General features: G+C 45.9%; 1 protein-coding gene across 1 annotated transcript in view; it reads right to left on the bottom strand.

The window, feature by feature from the left end:
* The window catches only part of LOC115118813 (microtubule-actin cross-linking factor 1-like), a 268,887-nt gene extending 246,737 nt beyond the window's left edge, over positions 1-22,150 (bottom strand). Inside the window, 1 exon segment of the mRNA XM_065017706.1 lies at positions 21,375-22,150. Within this exon segment, the coding sequence (XP_064873778.1) occupies positions 21,375-21,492 (118 nt within the window). The 5' untranslated portion in view covers positions 21,493-22,150.
* Between the last annotated feature and the right edge of the window lie 379 nt (positions 22,151-22,529).

Raw genomic sequence — 22,529 nt, 5'->3', positions numbered from 1 at the left:
CAGAGCTGTAAGATGCCCTTATTAAGAGGGCTATTAGGGCTGGTGAGTAGGAAAGGGGACAGCCCAATTTAGAGTGCCGCTTCTGATAGTGTTGTTGAGCTTACTTTAAAAAAAGTGGTCATTGTACCATGAAGGAAATTGCACTATTACGCACAAGATATTTAGCTCAAGGGTAAAATGAGCCCGTAGGAGCATTTGTAAAGACAGAGTTTGCACAGAGAGCAATGGAACGTGGAGAAAAATAACGGGAACAGAACAGTGCCTTGGTGCACACCTAATATACACTACATTGTATAGTATAACAGGCATATTGCAGGGGAAGACAGCCCAGTGCGAGATAACAATCAATCCCGTGATGTAGGGCACAAGTTATTAGTAGCGGGGCACGAGGACAGAGCAGTCATTAGGAGAGAGATAGACATGCAGACATTCACGGTCATACTGAACAAGTAATGAGTGTGCAGAGAGAGGACTGACAAAAGTGAGTAATGACCAGAGAGAGAAAGAGGCAGAGAATCTGAGAAGGTAGTTCTGTCCTCAAGGAAGAGAGAAAAGGACAGACTGAGGCCGAGAGAGAGACAGACCGAGAACGAAAGAGACAACTGTCTCTGTGGGGAGGGTCAGTCAATGAGTCTACAAGCTACTGATGACAGGTCATTAGATACAGCTCAGCAGCAGCTCAGGACCTCCCACAGATGCTGTCCCTCAGCTGTCGAGACTTCCCCTGAGACAGAGGTGAAAAGTCACAGACACCACGCTAAGGTGTGAGAGGTCAAAGAGCATCTTAAGGAGGAAGCCTATTTTTATTTTACCTTTAACTAGGCAAGTCAGTTAAGAACAAATTATTTTCAATGACGGCCTAGGAACAGTGGGTTAACTGCCTGTTCAGGGGCAGAACCACAGATTTGTACCTTGTCAGCTCGGGATTTGAACTTGCAACCTTCCGGTTACTAGTCCAATGCTCTAACCACTAGGCTACCCTGCCGCTATAAGAAGCCTCCTGACGCCTTAGATGCTTCCTCAAAGGTTGCCTCTTCACTCAGCCCCTCCTTCCATTGCCATTTGAAATACCATTAGATCAAAAGGGAAACATGAAAGACCTCCTTATTGATGTAACAGATATCAATAATATCAAATCGGAGTTGAAATGCAATTCTGTAAAGACTCGCTTTCAAATCCTATTTGAATATTTTGAGTATGTAACGCTAGTTTTATTCCATGGTGACAAAAGCATTTAACGGATTAGCCTACAATCTCCTCTACCATCTCTGATCCATCTCGTCGTTGCTCTGGTATTAAAAATGTCGGACAGTGTTCTATACCCTAGTCAGTTACTGGATCATTACGTCTATTGCAGCCAAGAGGTGTGGAGAACACGTTGCATGTGGAGCCAAAAGGTGAGATCGAAGCAATCCCAGGCATGGCTGTAACCATGGCTCACAGCTATACATCTGTAGTCGTGCTCTCCCTCCCTCTGTTCTAATCTGTGAACTTGCACTCTCCAGAAACACACTCTTTCTCTCTGTCCGTCTGTGTGTCCGCGCTCGCATTTTGCAGCATATTTACGTCGAGCTTCAGGAATGAAAATCCAGATGTGCGTTCTACCAAAGCAGACGCTCCACACATCTGCCTGATCTGTCCGACCCAGAGAGACGGACGCACACGCCACAACATGTTCTGCCCCGATCACTGTCTGTCAGTCTGTCGGTCTGTCGCAGGTACAAGCAGATGGCGCCCATCATGTCCAGTCCATGCCCACATACACACCAACACAAAAACTCACCCAATACTAACTGACAAATCCACTAAAACATGCATTAAAACATACAGGTAACGCCAACATAAAAAGTGTCTTTAAGGCGTTGGGCCAGAACAGCTTCAATGTGCCTTGGCATAAATTCGACAAGCGTCTGGAACTCTATAAAACAGTGTATCAGGCGCCGTTCCAGAATCTCCTATAAGAGTTTAATTGGGTTGAGATCTGGTGACTGACACACACACACACACACTTTAAACCCACTATGCTCCTTTGAGACCCCTCTTTCAAAGTCACGGAGATCCGTTCTTCTAGCCATGGCATCCAAAATAATGGGCAACTGGGCATCTTTTCATGGTTCAACCACACCTGTGTGGAAGCACCTACTTTCAACAGACTTTGTATCCCTCATTTGCTCAAGTGTTCACCTTTATTTTGGCAGTTACCCATAGGACTTCATATAATAAAATGTAGGCTAACCAAAATCACTGACAGGCAAATTTACCACCACGAACTGACCTAGTTTAGACTCCCACATACAGACTGCCACTGAAATAAGGACCGTCTGTTACAGCCAAACTGAATCAATATTCAGAGCTATTTTTAAAAAAGGAGACCGAAGACCCAGTGGTCTGTGTTAGCCTAGCGGCTAGCCGTACGACGCCCAGCCAAGTCGGTTTCTCCGATGAAGTAAATAAGACTCCAGATTCAATAGGATTTAGAAAATGTCATGACACAAGGTGATAAAGAGAACACTAGACGGAGGACGTTGATGAAACAAGCGATTTGAGGGTGGAGGGTTGAAAAACACATCCACGAAACCACGTGCCAGAACGCACAGATCCATGAGTGCTTCCTGATGCAAACAATGCACAGATTTGGGCTCACAGACGCATGGCCCCGTTTGAGCGGTTTAAAAATATATATATATATATATTTGAAGCATGTGGCCCACACCTGTTATCCTAGCAGTGTGGGATATAAAGATGAAGGGCTCGATTCTCCCTCTACGTTCTCAGATTACGTTGCAAAAGAGGTTTCTCCAACCCTGCCGTTTCTCAAGTTCATCATTCCATCCTTCTCTTTCTCCTAGTCCTTATCCTCGTCGTCGCCACAAGTCAATTCTGTCCCAATTAACAGAGATATTGTACTGGCATTCATTTAGTTATTCATGCAATGGAACGGAGGAGGATAAAACTGGGCCATAAACAGAAGCAAAAACAGCTGCCGGGTCAGTTCTGTGATAGACTCTGCATGGAGGGAACGGTCCGACAGTGGTTCCAGTCATCAGCGTAGCTGCACTGTAAACATGGCTTTTGGGAAGATCTACACGGAGGATCATTTGACTGAGCTGTGGAAGCTGTATCATGTTAAGTGGGGGTTTGTGTGTGTTTTGCACATGAGCAGTCTGCACATTAAGCCTGTTTGTGTGCAGAGTGTGTCTGCCTGCCCGGATAGACGGTGCTTAGTTTTAGTTCCACTCCAGACACTGCATTTTTAAGACCGGTAGAACATGGCTTCCACTTCCTCTCCTCCCTCCCTGTCACTTCAGGAATGTTTCCCCAGCCCTGAGTCTCTCACTCTGTCGTGCTGTGTCACCACTTGCATGACTGAGGCCTGCTAGCACACAACAGTCACTGTACTCATGCAGGTGTGACACACACACACACACGCACTCTAAGACACTCCTGGAAATACCAGGTGCCGTTCGCATATATAAAAGGGCTGAGGACATTCTTCTGAAAGTTACTCAATCACACTTCTGCATAGATTCACAGAATCTTTTTAAAAAGCACCATCTATACAGTACTCTGTCCCTGTGCTGACAAGACAAAGTACAAACATGATCAACCTGAAACAAAGCATGCACAAAAAGACAAATGTGCCTACTTGAAAAATATGATCATATTTGGAGAACAAGGCTCTACCACTTACTCACACACACACCTCATCCCAGCCAGGCTACAGAGCTCATTGATCCTCCTCCTGATGGGAGCGTCACCAACAGAGGACTTTACTCCACCTCCTCCCTCCATTCCCATCTCCTCACTCTTTTCTCCAACCCATGCCACATCCTCTACCTCTCGCACTTCATCATTCCATCCCCACCTCTCCCCTTTTCTCCTTCCACCCGTCCTCCCTCATCCCCCTGCTAGCCCCTCACACCTAGAAGTGCTGGGTTCATCTTTCCATCCTGCCTCTCGGCATGGTATTGTTTTAGAGGGCTGATTCAAATGCTTGGATTAAAAGAGGGAGTGGCAGAGTAAGGGAACGACAGATTAGGTAGGGAGGGAGGAATGAGAGAGAGGGGGATTATAAAAAGAGGGGTGGCAGAGTAAGGGAACGACAGATTAGGTAGGGAGGGAGGAATGAGAGAGAGGGGGATTATAAAAAGAGGGAGTGGCAGACGGGGAGACCAGCTAACCTGGAGGAGTTAAGTGCCCCCCCCCTTTCCCACTACTCCTCCGGTTGCAGATGGAGGGGCTTTTAATGCTACAGGGCATTTCCATGTAAAAGGACCAGAGCGCCAACATGGGAAGTTTATAGGAGCATGTCAAATGAAACCTGAAAATGTATTTTTGTGGGAATGAAGGATTTTTTTTTTTTAATCCATCTAAAACATTAGGCATAGGTAAAGGCTGTGATTTCTGGATAAACAGATTGAAAAAGGGTCTTAACTTAACTTTAAGACTTTATCAGAAGTGCTGATATCAATTTTGTTGATGAATTACCCCCCCCAACTGGTACACTGTTAAATTCAGCTGATAACTGTGTTCTTTATCTTTCTGTCATCTGGTGGTCAACGCGAGAGTGTTAAACAGTCTGGACAACCTCTGCCTTTCCCCCTCTTACTGACCCCTATCATGAACCCCCCCCTTTCCATTTACTTTAGCCAGCATCCTCACCCACTGAGCACCGACCGACACCGGACATCCTGATGGACCAGACCATATCTGGAACCCATCATAGACTTACGTTTAACAAGTTTGGATGACAGCAAAGTACAGTGAGTAGAGTACATTTTATTACAATAGTGCAGTAGACTAATGTACTGAACCCTACTCTGCTGACACCCCATTCTTTCTGCAGACATCTTTGAAGCTAAATTCAGAGTAGATATTTAAAAACAGAGCTTTGGGGAAACTTTGTCGCATAAAAACTTGAGGGAGATTTTACTGTGAAGTCCGTTACCGAAGTTCTTCCACTGAATTTGTTTTTGTACATTGTGGAAATTGTTAGAAGTAGTCCTTGTTCAATGGTTTTCGCTTGGCGTTCATTTTAAAAGTGAAAAAAAAAAAAAGATGATATTCATAGGTACAACAGCCATGTGCGTTTGTAGAGGGATGTCCTTCCATTAAAAGAAAACAAAGCCACCTAAAGGGATTTCAGCTAGCATTGCTTTAAAAACGTAGCTAAATGCTAATACATCTCGAGCTCACAATTGTTAGCTAATAGCCCAGCGATATAGGTCGGTCTGTCATTCAAATCCCTCTCCTTCAGCTGCCATTGAGCAGGACCATGTGTGTGTGCTGCTCTGCTGTGACCCTGATGCCCCATGGCCTTTATAGCCTCTGTCTATCTGCCAGTAGCAGCTCACCCTGAACCTTGGCTCCTCCAACTGTCTTTCCATCAGCATCTCTAATGAATTCTCACTCCTCTTAGTAAACTTCTTTTTTTTTTTTAAAGAGAGAGATAAAAGAGCAAGAGAAGAAAGACAGGAGGTAGAATGCCTACTTGAAGGATCTGAGCAGACGGTATGATGCCATGCAGACCTGCTTAAAACAACACAGCTTGGTGGGCACCCAGCGTGGCACAAAGCGCTATACTGCACTCCTGGCTCTGTGGGCCAAACTGGGTGATTAGAGAGGGGGGCAGAAAATAGACACACCCCAACAGATGGACTCTGACACACAAATACAATGTTTGCATGGGCATGCAGTTCTATACTACCTACTCTCGAACCATTTGCTTACAGAGCAGTAGTAGCAAATGCAGACAGGCAGGTAAAGTGGTGCGATCCATCACTACGTCCACTGTCGGATGAGTCAGCCATGGTTCCATCACCACCACTTAGCGGCTAAATTGGTCATATCTAAACCACAGCCGTTCATTATGAGCAACACAGTTGAGAGACCTGAACATTAAAAAGGAGATGTCCTTTAGAATACTCACTCTGTTTTGAAAGGGATTACAGTTTAAGTTCCTTAGTAGTCAAATGCTCTGCAAATGTGCTCATAAATGCTTAACCTACAGGTTGGTAGAGTTAGGGGAGATAAGGTGCTGATAAGGAGATGTACTGCAACTCAATCAATTCAATATTAAACATGGCCTATTCCCTTTATCAGCTTTACACCTTTCCTGAAAGGAGCGGAATGAAATTTGACCCAATTCCCCCAAACCTGCAAGCTACTCCACTCAAAACTAGAGTCCATTCATTCGCTCCTTCTCCCCTCCTCTACCTTCTCCATTTTCCTTATCGCTCTCACATCCTTTTCCTGTAATTAGGGAGTCATTTTGCAGTCTCACTAAATCTTCCAGTCATCTCCCCCCTCCTTCTCTGTAATCCGGGAATGAGCTTCCAAATCAGATCCTCTTCCCTCCTCCTCATTCAACACTTTCAAAACATCCCTTCTTCCTTTCAACACTCCGGGATTCTGTCTGGAGCGCACTGTACTAAATGTGTCCCTTGTCTCACTGTTTCACCCTCTCTTTGACTTCACTAAACCCAGTGTGAAGATGATAGTTGTACTGCCAAAAAGAATATCCAATTAGTATTATCCTCTACAGCAGGTATTCCCAAACTGGTGTACACCAAATACAAAAATGTCCATTTAAATTTTCTTACGGGGCTACACATTTGGGTGAGTCCCCCCCACCTCAGTAGCCTCGTTTCACTACCCAAAATAAAATTAAACCAGCTAGTATTCTGTCGAAATTAAACTATGTCAAATACAGGTAGCCTAGTCAAATAATTAACATCCAATCACATTAACCGTTACTCTCTCGCGGGAATTGTAAGTCGCTCTGGATAAGAGCGTCTGCTAAATGACTTAAATGTAAATGTAAATGAATTCCACTAACGGTCCGTATGTAGCTGCTGCTCATTCCGTTTGCTCGAAATGGATAAATGGTTTTAAAAAAGTAAGGCCCGCATCCATAGAGACACAGAGACACATAGCAGCTCTACTGGTAGTACTGCTACTACCAGCAGTACTACACCTGCACCTGTCGACGACACAAGTTGTTCTGCTTCCACGAGCACATCCAATGCTAGCATCAGGTCATTCTACATGTGTTGTTAGCCCAGCTAGCATGGACACTGACAGTTGGGAATCTGATGCAGCCGAAGAGCTACTGCCCCCTTACTCTGGAAAGCACCGAACAACAGACAGGGAGGTTGGACCATCGAAGAGGCGCAAATATGATGAGAACTACATTGATTTGAGTTTCATTTATATTGGGAGTAGTGCCTTTCCTCAGCCACAGTGTGTTATATGTGCAAAAGTACTCTCTCACAACTCAATGAAACCTTCACTCTTGCGCAGACATGCCAATATGAAAAAAAAAGCCACGGGAGTTTGAGCGAGAATTAAGACGATTTGCGAGTAGTAAGACATGTATAAAAGCAACAGATAACATTAATAAGAAGGGGCTAGAAGCGTCTTATATGGTGAGCTGGTGGTCAAGATGTGTTGGTATCTGTACTGATGGCGCAAAAGCCATGACAGGGAGACATAGTGGAGTGGTTACGCGCGCGCAAGCAGTTGCCCCCAACGCCACTTGTGCACACTGTAGTATCCACCAAGAGGCTCTTGCTGCCAAGGGAATGCCTGACAGCTTGAAAGACGTTTTGGAAACTACAGTGAAAATGATTCACTTTGTTACAGCAAGGCCCCTGAACTCTCGTGTATTTTCTGCACTATGCAATGATATGGGCAGCGACCATGCAATGCTTTTACAACCTACAGAAGTGCGCTGGTTATCAAGGGGCAAAGTATTGACACGTTTTTTTGAATTGTGAAGTTCTTTACTGACCATAATTTTCACTTGTCGGACCACTTGCATGATGACAGGTTTCTCACACGACTGGCCTACCTGGGTGATGAATGATCTGAATCTAGGATTACAGGGACTCTCCGCAACTATATTCAATGTGTGGGACAAAATTGAGGCTATGATTAAGAAGGAGCTCTTCTCTGTCTGCATTAACAAGGACATCACACTTCCATCCTTGTATGATTTTTTTTTGTGCGCAAATGAACTCAAGCTTACGGACAATGTCAAATGTGAGAGAGCGAAGCACCTGAGTGAGTGAGTTGGGTGTGCAATTAAGCAGGTACTTTCCTGAAACGGATGACACACAACTGGATTTCATGCACTGCCTTCAGTCCACTTACCAATATCTGAACAAGAGAGCCTCATTGAAATTGCAACAAATGTTTCTGTGAAAATTGAATTTAAAATCAGAGGCCACTGCCAGATTTCTGGATTGAGCTGTGCTCAGAGTTTCCTGCCTGGGCAAATCAATCGTGCTGTTAAGACACTGATGCCCTTAGCAACCACAAACCTATGTGAGAGCAGATTCTCGGCCCTCACTAGCATGAAAACTATATACAGGCACAGACTGTATGTGGAAAATGATTTAAGACAGACTCTCCAATACAACATTGCAGAGTTATGTGCATCCTTTCAAGCACACCCTTCTCATTAACCTGTGGTGAGATATTCACAATTTTCGATGAACAAATAAGGTTTTATATGTAAGATGACTAAATGAAGAGCAAAATTATTGATATTATTATTATTTGTGCCCTGGTCCTATAAGAGCTTTGTCACTTCCCACGAGCCGGGTTGTGACAAAAACTCATTATGTTTAACTGCCTGCTACTCGGGCCAAGAAGATAGGATATGCATAGAATTAATAGATTTGGATAGAAAACTAAAGTTTCCAAAACTGTTAAAATAATGTCTGAGTATAACAGAACTGATATGGCAGGCGAAAACCAGAGGAAAATCCAACCAGGAAGTACTATTATTTTGAAAGGCTGTTTTTCCATTGAAAGTGTATCCACCATTCAAAGACTTAGGACCCAGTTCACAGTCTCTATGGCTTCCTCTACATGTGGCCAGTCTTTAGGCATTGTTTCAGGCTTTTACTCTGAAAAATGAGGGAGATACAGCACTTTCAATCAGTGGCCAGTGGAAATTTCCATTCATCAGCCATGCGCCTGATCGGGATGCGCCTTTCTTGTTTCTCCTTTCCTATTGACGAAGCTTTTGCCCGGCTGAAATATTATTGATTATTTCAGACAAAAAAAAAAATGAAGGATTAATTTTAAACATCGTTTGAGATGTTTCTACTAACTTTTATTGTACTTTTTACAAAACTTTTCGTCTGGACTTAGTGCACGCGCCTTAAGCATTCGGATAACTGAACAAAACGCACGAACAAAAAGGAGGTATTTGGTCATAGAGGGACATTACCGAACAAAACAAACATTTATTGTCTAACATGGAGACCTAGGAGTGCCACCAGATGAAGATCAAAAGGTAAGTGATTCATTTGAATGCTATTTCTGACTTTTGTGACACTCTCCTTGGTTGGAAAATGGCTCTATGGGTTTCTGTGGCGAGGTGCAGACCTAACATAATTGCAAAGTGTGCTTTCTCCGTAAAGCCTTTTTGAAATCTGACACAGCGGTTGCATTAAGGAGAAGTTTATCTTTATTCGTATGTTTAACACTTGTACTCATTATAAACATTGATAAACGATACTTCTGTCATTTGATGTGGCTCTCTGCACTTTCACCGGATGTTTGTTTGAGACAATGCATTTCTGACCATAACGGGCCAATGTAAACTGAGATTTTTGGATACAAATATGAACTTTATCTAAACAAAACATACATGTATTGTGTAATATGAAGTCCTATGAGTGATTAATTTTCTCTCCATTTCTGCTTTTTGTGACTCCTCTCTTTGGTTGAAAAATGGCTGTATGGCCATTTGTATGTTTGAGGAATTTTAATTATGGGATTTCTGTTGTTTTGAATTTGTCGCCCTGCAATTTCACTGGCTGTTGTTGAGGGGGGACGCTAGCGTAGAGAGGGTACGCAGCTGTGGTGTAGAGGGGGTACGCAGCTGGAGGTTGAATGTTTGAAGTGGTACGGGACTATTAAAAGTTTGGGAACCACTGCTCCACAGAACTGGAGGAATTATTATGCATAAATCGAACATATTGTAGAAACTTTGCCTTAATGTTTAATGCTTTGTGGCATTTTATCTCAAGTATATAATAATAATAATAACATTCCAGTATGATGAATGATTTAACTGTTTATTTGCATGCCTTGAGCCAATTTGAGTTTGGGCCTAGGCTAGCTGTGATTTAAATATCTATCAACAAAAGACATGATTATCTCACTTCGGCCCCAAGGCGTGGAGGCAACCTTGTTTGGAAAGCATGCTGCATGTGGGCCGGACTTGCAACAGAAAAACAGAGAAGTTAAGTGGAAGATATTGAAGGCAAACAAAGTCACCTTGAGGACCTCACATCAATATGTCTCGCATATCTTTTTTATCATCTGATGCTAAAGTAGAGAAAATAAATTGAATTAGTATTTTATAAGACCTAGATTAACAAAGAAAGGTCAGGTTTTAGAGATAAACATGTGAGTGATACAAATCTAATATCCAATATAAAATTCCAGAGATGAATTACCAGTTTATAAAAGGGAGGTCGTCTTCAATCTATCAATTTACCATCGCTTTATAACAAATTAAAGGCCCATGAAGAGAACTTTTTTTTTTTACGATGGAAAATGAGTCACCGGTATTGTGCTGGAAGGGGCAATAAAATCAATTAAAATCGTCAGGACATGGCATGTACGAGTGGTGGCAAGCAGATATTTGCACGCACACAGGCACAGGGCGGCAGGTAACCTAGCGTTTAGAGCATTGGGCCAGTAACCGAAAGGTTACGAGTTCGAATCTTTGAGCCGACATGGCGAAATCACATCTGTCGATGTGCCCTTGAGCAAGGCACTTAACCCTTACTACTATGGCTGACCCTGTAAAACACATTTCACTGCACATATCTGGTGTATGTGACAAAACATTTAAAATGTTAATTGCTCCAGGGTCGCCGTTGATAATGGCAGACCCTGGCCGTGACCCCACTGAGAGGGGTCTCATTCAATTGTTCACGTGTGAAACAGGACAAATATAAGCAGCCACCAAATTATAAGCAGCCATCATTAGGTAAATCTGACCACAATTCTATCTTCCTGATTCCTGCTTACGAGCAAAAATGAAAGCAGGAATCACCAGTGACTCGGTCTATAAAAAAAGTGGTCAGATGTAGCAGATGCTAAACTACAGGACTGTTTTGCCATCACAGACTGGAACATGTTCCGGGATTCGTCCGATGGCATTGAGGAGAACACCACATCAGCCACTGGCTTCATCGACTTACACCTCAGCGTTCAACACCATAGTACCCTCAAAGCTCATCACTAAGCTAAGGATCCTGGGAATAAACACCTCCCTCTGCAACTGGATCCTGGACTTCCTGACGGGCCACCCCCAGGTGGTAAGGGTAGGTAACAACACATCTGCCACGATGATCCTCAACACTGGAGCCCCTCAGGGGTGTGTGCTCAGTCCCCTCCTGTACTCCCTGTTCACCAACAACTGCATAGCCAGGCACGATTCCAACACCATCATTAAGTTTGCCGATGGCACAACAGCCTGATCACCGACAACGACGAAACAGCCTACAGGGACTGGCCGGGTGGTGCCAGAATAACAACCTATCCCTCAACGTAACCAAGACTAAGGAGATGATTGTGGACTACAGGAAAAGAGGGACCGAGCACGCCCCCATTCTCATCAACGAGGCTGCATTGGAGCAGGTTGAGAGCTTCAAGTTCCTTGGTGTCCACATCACCAACAAACTAGAATGGTCCAAACACACCAAGACAGTCGTGAAGAGGGCACTACAAAGCCTATTCCCCCTCAGGAAACTAAAAAGATTTGGCATGGGTCCTGAGATCCTCAAAAGGTTCTACAGTTGCACCATCGAGAGCATCCTGACTGGTTGCATCACTGCCTGGTACGGGAATTGCTCGGCCTCCGACCGCAAGACACTACAGAGGGTAGTGCATACGGCCCAGTACATCACTGGGGCCAAGCTGCCTGCCATCCAGGACCTCTACACCAGGAAGTGTCAGAGAAAGTCCCTAAAATTGTCAAAGACCCCAGCCACCCCAGTCATCGACTGTTCTCTCTACTGCCGCATGGCAAGCAGTACCGGAGTGCCAAGTCTTGGACAAAAAGGCTTCTCAACAGTTTTTACCCCCAAGTCATAAGACTCCTGAACAGGTAATCAAATGGCTACCCGGACTATTTGCATTGTGTGCCACCCCTCAACCCCTCTTTTACACTGCTGCTACTCTCTGTTTATCATATATGCGTAGTCACTTTAACTATACATTCATGTACATACTACCTCAATTGGCCCGACCAACCAGTGCCCCAGCACATTGGCTAACCGGGCTATCTGCATTGTGTCCCACCACCCCCTCTTTTACGCTACTGCTACTCTCTGTTCATCATAAATGCATAGTCACTTTAACCATATCTTTAGACGTACATACTACCTCAGCCTTTACTCTCCTATTGTTCACCTAATACAGGCTCTAACCAACAGTGCAGAAAAGGTAAGTAAGCATTTCACTGTATTCGGCGCACATGACAAATAAACTTTGATTTGATTACAAAGACAAACCCAGAGACACACACACACACACACACACACACACACACACACAGGCTTAGAAATCACTGATCATTTTAGAGTCTCTCAATTAGGAGCAAAGCTTGTTAACAAAGCTGGAGCCCACAACAGATTACCACTACCGACTTAGTAAAGACATGGAGAGACCGAGAGCAGGAAGAGAGAGGGAAAGAGCAGGACGAGAGAGAGAGCGAGGGACACCGATAAAGAGATGAGACAGAATGCCAGACTATCGAAGCGGAGGAGGGGGAAGGGAGGGCAAGAAAAAAAAGGGAGGATGAGAGGGGAAAGACAAAAAGGCGGCCACTCAAAAGGTAATCAGACATGACGAGGATGAAGAAGAGTGGAGCGAGTGAAAGAAGACCACCAACCGCGTCGCTGAACAACGTCTACGGCCCGAGCATACCAACGGACAGCAGTTCCCTCATAGCAATGGCATGATGAACGCTTTATCAAGGAGTGAGGGGCGACTCCTGAATTCTTCACGTTCTCACTGATATCCTACTACCGTACGCGCGAGGGGTTTTCTGGTGATACTGCACATGTTTTTCTATGACCATGTAAAGCCAATAAAGCTGAAGTCCTTCCATTTCTAAAATGAGTAATAAAAGGTTTTCAATCAAAATCACGAGCCATGTTCCCATTTATAATTGACTAATATTTGCCATATTCTTAGAATTCTCATGTGCCAAAGCATCGCCACAGTCCGTGTCATGGTGATACTTGCACACCTGTAGATGTGAAATAATTGAAAGGTGAAACTTGCATCCAGAAAAGGAAGGCGAAGCAAATTCAGGCATTCTTGAAAGTCAGGACAATCCCTGTCCTGTAAAGAAACCATTTTTATAGTTGAACAACAAAAAAATGGATTTCGAATTAAGTGTGGAATGGTGCTTTATAGTTACTCGGTGACGTCACGTGCCCCACGTACCTTCAAAATGATTCGGTATTAATTTATTAGGAAAAAACAGGTTTCCATCATTTGTCGCAATAAAGAAAGTTTGACAAAAGAGAAAGTCCACCCGTCGAACGGATAAAAATGTTTTTTGAAAAGGTCTCCTATATCTGCCGTTTCCATCACTCATGTCGCAAGGACTTTTGTGTGTGACAAAAGATGGGTCAATGGAAACCTGCCTATTGAAGAAGGTGTGTGTGGGGGGGGGGCACTTTAACCTCACAACAAAAAGCAGGAAGCTCATATACAACAACCTGATTTGGGCATTTGAGTCAACAGCAGGTGCACAAAACCCCTGGAATGTAGTGTAGGATGGGCTATTATCTAAGGTCGACAAGAGGCAAAATGTTCATAATGTCCACATTCATGGTATAGGCTGCAACACAATGCAGCCAAAAAGGTTCCTAAAGCTCATTTGGTTGCATGATACACTCAAAGTTGCAGGTTTGAGTACCACATACTGAAAATATGTATTAACTATTTTTTTTAAAGTGGCTTATACACTTTGGATAAAAGCACCTGTTTAAATAAATCTCTATAAAGGAAAACTACTACATATTATAGTCGGGGAAGTACGCCCATACAAAGATCCCCACATGTTATACCTATGTGATGCATTCTTCTCTCCATGTTGAGGGCATGATGTCACAATCACCCCTCCGATTAGGCTAGTGGAGTAAATGGAAGGTGCCCCATCAAGTAGAGGAATGCTAAGAAGTAGTGGGCCGATCCACTGCGCCCCGGTCAGTGGGGGGGTATCCTGGCTGACTTTTCATAGGGAGATACTGCTGTGTGGTAAAGTGGATGAATGAGATTAGGGCTGTCTCTGCAGGAGGTCTGTCTGTGGGACGCCCCTTCGGGATCACCACATATTAACCAATGGGACTGATTTGAATGGTAAATCTTCCCCACACCGAAAGCGTTCAGACACACACACACACACACACACACACACACACACAGAGTAGAAACATCCACACACATACAGGCTCAGACTGCAAACACTGCGAAAAGACTAACAGGCCCCATCGCGGAACGGCAAGAACGATCAGTCTGAAATGTACACACACACACACACACACACACACAGGGCAGGGGTGAGCCCAATACTGGATACATCATCTCCTATTGGTCCAGCGTTCAAATGAATTTTGCTGGGATTTCCCCCTCATACTCTTAATAGATTATTTCTGTGTGTGTGTGTTCGTTCACATGCAGTGTGTGCGTGCGTGTACGCATATAGGACCTAACAACAGTGTGACCTTTGACATCACAGTGGCCGTGCTAGATTACCTACTGTCCTGTCATGGCTGGATCAGCTAAGAGCTGGAGGAGTCAAGAGTGAGATTCTTCCTGGGACCAACACCTCCAGTCACAGGCCAGCAGGGTCTCACAACTCTTAGTCACATAGAATGGTACAACAGCAATACCGGACAGAGATATTCACAGACAGATCCGGTCAATCCTCACCTAATCCATTCCAAACATGACAAGGAGTAGAGTGATGGCACAGACGGGTACCCAGGCTCCCGGAGCTGCTCCTTGGGCCCGTACAGAAACACTCGACTGACGCACATTGGCATATCCTCAAGGCTGCACGCAGTAACCAATGGACTCTGTATTCTACAGTGTCATCCTCAATAGAGTAGGTCAGAATGGTGCTTTAAAATCATGACAAATCCTGGGATAGGCCTACTCAACAGGCACAGAGAAAGCACAGTCTGGATGCACTTAGTCCTGTGTGCATCCAAAGTCTAGATGGTGTGACGGGACAGGCGGCAGGAAGTAAACCGTTCCCTCTTTTAACCACAGTCTCCTCCTCCAAACCCCCTCTCCTTGGACAACAGTCTAGGGATAGCTAGCAGTCGACTCCTCCAAACCCCCTCTCCTTGGACAACAGTCTAGGGATAGCTAGCAGTCGACTCATCCAAACCCCTCTCCAAGCAGTCGACTCCTCCAAGCCCCTCTCCTTGGACAACAGTCTAGGGATAGCTAGCAGTCGACTCCTCCAAACCCCCTCTCCTTGGACAACAGTCTAGGGACTCCTCCAAAGACAACAGTCTAGGGATAGCTAGCAGTCGACTCCTCCAAACCCCCTCTCCTTGGACAACAGTCTAGGGATAGCTAGCAGTCGACTCCTCCAAACCCCCTCTCCTTGGACAACAGTCTAGGGATAGCTAGCAGTCGACTCCTCCAAACCCCCTTGGACAACAGCAGTCGACTCCTCCAAACCCCCTCTCCTTGGACAACAGTCTAGGGATAGCTAGCAGTCGACTCCTCCAAACCCCCTCTCCTTGGACAACAGTCTAGGGATAGCTAGCAGTCGACTCCTCCAAACCCCCTCTCCTTGGACAACAGTCTAGGGATAGCTAGCAGTCGACTCCTCCAAACCCCCTCTCCTTGGACAACAGTCTAGGGATAGCTAGCAGTCGACTCCTCCAAACCCCCTCTCCTTGGACAACAGTCTAGGGATAGCTAGCAGTCGACTCCTCCAAACCCCCTCTCCTTGGACAACAGTCTAGGGATAGCTAGCAGTCGACTCCTCCAAACCCCCTCTCCTTGGACAACAGTCTAGGGATAGCTCTCCTCCTCCAAACCCCTCTCCTTGGACAACAGTCTCTCCTCCTCCAAACCCCCTCTCCTTGGACAACAGTCTAGGGATAGCTAGCAGTCGACTCCTCCAGGATGGAGACGGATGGATAGCATGTCAGGAGGGGTGTGGAGGAGGTGTAGAGTTGCCACGCAAACCACCTTCCTCCCAACCAGAAAGAGGGGGAGGGGTAGAGGAAGAGAGATGATGGAAGAGAGAAATGGAGAGACTGGAGGGGTTTTTGTGAGAGACGTAGCCTCGTCATAGCTGCTTTGCAGCGCCTCATCTGGCTCCTATCCAAGTCACAGAGAGACAGAGAGACAGAGACATTTAACATTTACATTTAAGTCATTTAGCAGACGCTCTTATCCAGAGCGACTTACAAATTGGTGCTTTCACCTTATAACAGCCACTTTACAATAGTGCATCTAAGTTTTTTAAGGGGGGGGGGGGTGAGAAGGATTACTTTATCCTATCCAGAGAGACAGAGAGACAGAGAGACAGAGAGAATGAAAGGGAGGAATATAGGGAGAAACTGGGAGCCCTTTGTGAGAGCAGTTCTCTCTTAGCTGCTTTGCAGCCCCTGCACATCTGCAGTGAAAATAAATAGGAGTGAGAACATAAGGTAATCCCAGTATTAAGACCTGCAAAGTATATTATCATTCCTCTATAGCTTACCTCATCTTTATTCCCCTGAACACCTACGCTAATGCTGCATCTTGTCACAAACAGACAAACCAGACTGATGATGTAAGTAGAGCTCTGGGGTCGGGGAGGGGAACACCAGTACTGTGTGGTGTGTTGCTAGGGACAGACATGCAGAGTGGCTCTCCTGTGCATCCATCTGAAATCAATGCTCTCCAGGCCACTGTTCCCCACATAGTGCTTTTAGCATAGGACTCCATGATTAATTCATTAACAGGTCTCTCCCTCCCTCCCCCTCTCTCCCACCCAGTCTCCCTTCATCTTGACAAATCTACCCCCTCCATTTGATACATACACATCCCCCTCCACTCACATCACAAACACATGTGCTGGCATAGAGGAGTGCTGCTGCAGTGTGTGTGTGTGTGTGTGTGTGTGTGACAGGAGCAGTCCAGAGGTCACATTAGAGCCCCTCTCTCTGCTTCTCTGGCCTGCTGGAGCCTCATTATCCATTCTACTCAACGCACCGCTCCAAGGGCCCCGCAGAGAGTGGACACACACACCCTATTGGAGTATACATGTGCAGGAGCCTATTAAGTGCCTAGATGTGTATGGTTGACCCCCTCTTGCCTTAAAACTATACCACACACAGCAGCGGGTTCATTCCAGCCAACCTTGAAAGATTGCATTGCCAACATAAAGAAAAGAAAAGAAACTGACCGAGACATTTCAATAATGACTCCAGGAGACACCACAGCCTCCAGCCAACATTGCATTAACATTCAGACAACATTTGGACTCAGCTGTGGGGAAGCCAAAGTCAGCCATCTCTGTTTCAATCAGGCCCAGTTTACAGACACACAGTCTTACAGTTATGAATGCGGGCCCTGTGCTGTGTTAGAGGAGGGAAGGTCAGCACTGTTCATTACACACACACACACACACACTTTCCAAAAATCAGCTGGAGATCAGTTATGCAATGAGCCCTGAGGAGGAAGAGTCTAGAGAGAGACTGCTGAGAACAGGGAGTTCATTCCACTGAGAAAGAGAGACAGAGACTGATGGCAAAATAACTGGTATGTGAGGACGACTTAGTGCAAGAGAGGAGAGCGAGTGCAAGAAAATGGCTGTGGGGCAGTGTCCTTGCAAGCCGCATTCTACCATGTGAGCCGAGGCAAACCGGAACCAGGCAACATGGGGAGGGCAACCAGGCAACATGGGGAGGGCAACCAGGCAACATGGGGAGGGAAACCAGGCAACATGGGGGGAAACCAGGCAACATGGGGGGCAACCAGGCAACATGGGGAGGGCAACCAGGCAACATGGGGAGGGCAACCAGGCAACATGGGGAGGGCAACCAGGCAACATGGGGAGGGCAACCAGGCAACATGGGGAGGGCAACCAGGCAACATGGGGAGGGCAACCAGGCAACATGGGGAGGGCAACCAGGCAACATGGGGAGGGCAACCAGGCAACATGGGGGCAACCAGGCAACATGGGGGGCAACCAGGCAACATGGGGAGGGCAACCAGGCAACATGGGGAGGGCAACCAGGCAACATGGGGAGGGAAACCATGGGGAGGAAACCAGGCAACATGGGGGGGAAACCAGGCAACATGGGGGAAACCAGGCAACATGGGGGTGGGGGGAATACAGCAGGAATACAGCTGTAACGATCCAACCCCTCTATCCAAATCATTCATTCGTCTACCTCAGTTCCACCTCTCCCTCCCCTCTTGTTCTCGTTCCAGGCCATATTCAGTCAGTCCCAATACCAGGGGAGGTAACAGTTTCAATAACCAAAACCCATGACGGAACCATTTGGAACATTCCGCACTCCAGTCGGTTACAGATCGAATGTTAAGTTACAGCCTCTTCCCCCCCCAGACTGTTTCCCCCAATTCAACCCTAATTCAAGTCCAGCCAGCTGAACTGACGGCGGCATCCGTTTTCACAGGACACCATAATATTCAAAGCACCGCGTAGATCGAGTTTAATGAAGCAGTGGAAAGACACGGGGTACTGTACATGTCTGTGTGTGTGGCGGATCGGAGAGACAGGACAGAACAGGTCTCGAACGACCGGTCACTTCCTTGTACGCCATAAAGGTTATAATTCAGTTGGGGACACCAGCTTCAGCACAGCTCCAGAGGGGAAACACAAAACATTTCCTGATACTCTTCTGTCAGTTCCCGCTCGCTGACGCCGTCAGAATGTGCACAGTATGTGTGAGCGTGGGACTGTGCAAGTTCAAATCTGTGTGAAGCACATGTGAGTGTGCGCGATTGTCACATTCTGTGAAGTGTGAGAGTCCAAAAGTGTAAATGTACTCTCTCTCTGTGTGTGTGTGTGTGTGTGTGTGTGTATAGAACAATATGTGGGGTGAAGAGGCTACAAGGATGGATCCCTTACTGTCCATCCCTCACTCCATGTCTGCTTCAAGGGTAACAACAACCAACAGAGTCTAGCTAGTAGTGATGTGGATGGGGTAATACGTTTGGAAAATCAAATATCTAAACGCAATACATACCGTATCGGCACCTAGGTATGGTGATATCGTAGCGTGTGGTCCCTGGTCATTCCCAGGCTACTAGTAGCTGTGGAAACTAAATGCAAAGTCACAGCACCGAGCTGCCGTGAGTTGGCAGGCGAGTGGGCAAATTCATAGTAGGGCAACAACAGGCCTGGATGGACGGAAAGCCCTCAGGTCTGGGAGGTTGTGGACCTGTCTTGTTGAACTGCACATACAGACAGTCTGGTATTTTCCATTTAGGCTAAGGAATACAGGGGGGGGGGGTTCCTGTCTGTTAGTTTTAGCTAGCCCCTGAAACTGGTGTCAGTCTTGGGCCACCTGGTCTCAGTGGTGTATGCCTGTCCAGTGTCCACTCACGCTTAAGCCACACGTGTGGGTATCCATTTTCACGTTTCACATCCCTGTGCTTTTTCCTTGTGCTCAGCCAGCCACTTACTGGATATCCTGTCAATTGTTATTGAGAACCCGTCGACTCCCTGAAGAACGACACGCAGTGAAACACACACCACTGAATGATTTAAAAATGGTACCATATAGCCTCATCCAATTACAGTCAAGCGATGCCGTCAGCACCCGACTGAGTTCACATTTCCCACTCCTTTCTTCATGCAACTGCCACAAGTGACATGCAGTTGAAAAGCCCATCACACACGGGTGTGAAAGGGGCCATAGGGTCAAGTTCATTGACCACTTCTGCGGTCAGACCCCCCCCCCCAGTAGGGACAGTAAACACAAAGCTATATGACCTCTATACAGTGCGTGTGTTCAATTGTGTACGCTACCTTTGGTATAGAAAGTCAAGCATCTAATGGTTCTGGGTAGACTGGGGGCCTTGGTCCCCAAGGAGGATTCTACTACAGGTTACTTCAGGGCCCTTGCCCCACACCAATGACTATTTTTAGGGGAAACCGTGTCCTTATTGGAAGTAATAACAAGGAAGTTTAACTATCAGTGTGACTCAACTGTTCCCAGTTTTGTAGCAATGTAGGCTAAAAACAAGTTCAAAATTGTAGCCACAGTTCAGTGCACTGGCTGTGAGGTGTTGACTATGTGTGTCAAAAATATATATATTGCCGTGTCAGTTAAATAATTTACTTACATTTATCAACATGAAACAACATGTCGTGTGTGGCATTGGCAACTACTCTGTAATCGCTATCGGCAAATGGAGTTATACTTGTGGGCAATTAATTTCTGCAGTCTCTTAGCTTGCTCACAGAAACGCATCCACTCTGCATTAACATGTCCGTCTGTCTGTCTGTGTTCATGCCGGCGCGGTAATGGTTGTTGCCCAGCCCCACTGATTATAACAATGTTACCAAATACTCATTTATTAACGCAATGCCAAACCCTAATGGCTGAACGACACACTGATATATTACATGCATTCTTGACATAAAACTACTAATTACTTGTGCTCTCCCTATCACACACACTACTCTGACCCCCAACAGAGTCGCATTTCATTACAATAATCAATCATTTAAAAAAGGACCAGCCTTTCATCTGGGCCCAGGCCTCACAGATGTCGCCAACGTCAATTGCTATCAACCCCTCCTCCTCCCCTCCCTGCATCCATCACGGTCAATTTCAGTAGAGACATTCATTTTTAAAGCGGCCCTGTCATAGGGATTATGAAACAGCAAGTCTCGATGCTGGTGGTAAACATGGTGGAGCAGGTCCAAAAACTGGGTTGGTTTCAGGCTATGTAGCATTTTAGTTATTAAAACTAATAACCTTGTTTTAAAATGTGTGCGACCAAGGGGGAGAAACTGTGGAACTAACTATTATGCACTATTTTCGCGTCTTGGGAATAATCTCAATGCACAATAGTGCATGTCATGTGGGTACATTCCTTGACGTTAGCAGGTTTATGAAGTCCCATGCCAGCTATCTTTGGCGTCTGGGTGCCACAATATAACAACAAGATCAGACTTGAAACGCACGCAGCTGGTTTGACTCAAAGAAACAGAAAGTTGCGCTGCGAGTGTAGCCTATTCATCAAAAACGTAAACAATGAAACAATCCAGATAATGACATAGTCCCGCCGTAGATCAACTCAGGCCAGGGCCCAACTCATTGATTCTTGTTCTTTACCTTTGTATCTCTCCAGAACATCTTCGTACGCCTTGGCGAATTCCTTTTCCTGGGAATGGTTGGTCGGCAGCAAACCCGGGATGAAGCCGGCCATGGTGCCTCTGTTACCGGTGGCCATCAGCCGAATGGCCCACTACCGCAGTAATCCAGGACGGTGGATCCGGGTCCTCTCCTCGCCAACGCAGCTGTCAAATCCGTTTAGCTTTGAAAGCCACGGTGGATGTGCTGCTCCTCTCCGGTGTTTGCTTATAAATGTAGCAATTCGCGAGGCCAATTAATTGGTTGGTTGGTTGAGACAAACGTGAAGCGGCTCACTTGACAAGTCCAGTCATCCCTAGTTTGCATGCAATATGTGAAGAAAAAAAATAGGCTACAGAAAGCTCCAACCTTGGTTTTATCCTATATAAAATAAATGTCTGTCTATGTGAACGTTATAGCCTACTGATATTTAATTTATCGACCCATTATTGTCCAATGTGTCCGCCAAACCACAACAGCGTCGTTCGCCTTCTTCTTTTGAACTCAACCCCTTCAGCTACCTTCCTACCCGGCGAATATTTTTTTTATGTGCGTGCGTGAGCGCGCCCCTGAAGCGTGTCTGCGTAATGGCAAGTCGGGATCGTAGTGGGCTGGCTCCTTCCGAAATCAGAAGAGAGGCTCGACTGAAATAGTATCTGGACGCCGGTTCGTATATCCCCTTTTTTGTCGGTGTCTTTATTCAATGAAACCGCTTTAGCGTCTCTGAATGCTTCTTCCCAGCACAATGGCCGCTTCTATAAAGTCACGGTTTGTGTGCTGCGACTCTCCGCCTGCCTCTCTTCCTCCCTCTCAGGTTTCTATATTCTCCCTGGAGTGGCTGTCATCCATCCCTCTCTACCGGCCATGCCAGAAACCTACACCAGAGGAAATGTATCGCTATAGGTCAATAGATGGCTGCGGTGGGACACATGTGCGTAAAGTAGTGTTGGAGCGCCCCTCGGTGGTATCCGGACCGGTGTAACGGCACTTCCTTTTACTCAAAAAGATGGCGTGTCCAGTAATCAGCTTTGAGGATAGTTGCTTTGGTCTTGGGCTGAACCCGCCATCTAACAGCAATGTAATGTAATGCCATGCCAGTTGAGCCCTTTAAAAGGTCCACTGTTCCAACCACAATCC

This window comes from Oncorhynchus nerka, linkage group LG4 (genome assembly GCF_034236695.1).
Source record: "Oncorhynchus nerka isolate Pitt River linkage group LG4, Oner_Uvic_2.0, whole genome shotgun sequence".
Classification (NCBI taxonomy): domain Eukaryota; kingdom Metazoa; phylum Chordata; class Actinopteri; order Salmoniformes; family Salmonidae; genus Oncorhynchus; species Oncorhynchus nerka.
This window is presented reverse-complemented; position numbering and strand designations above follow the sequence as displayed.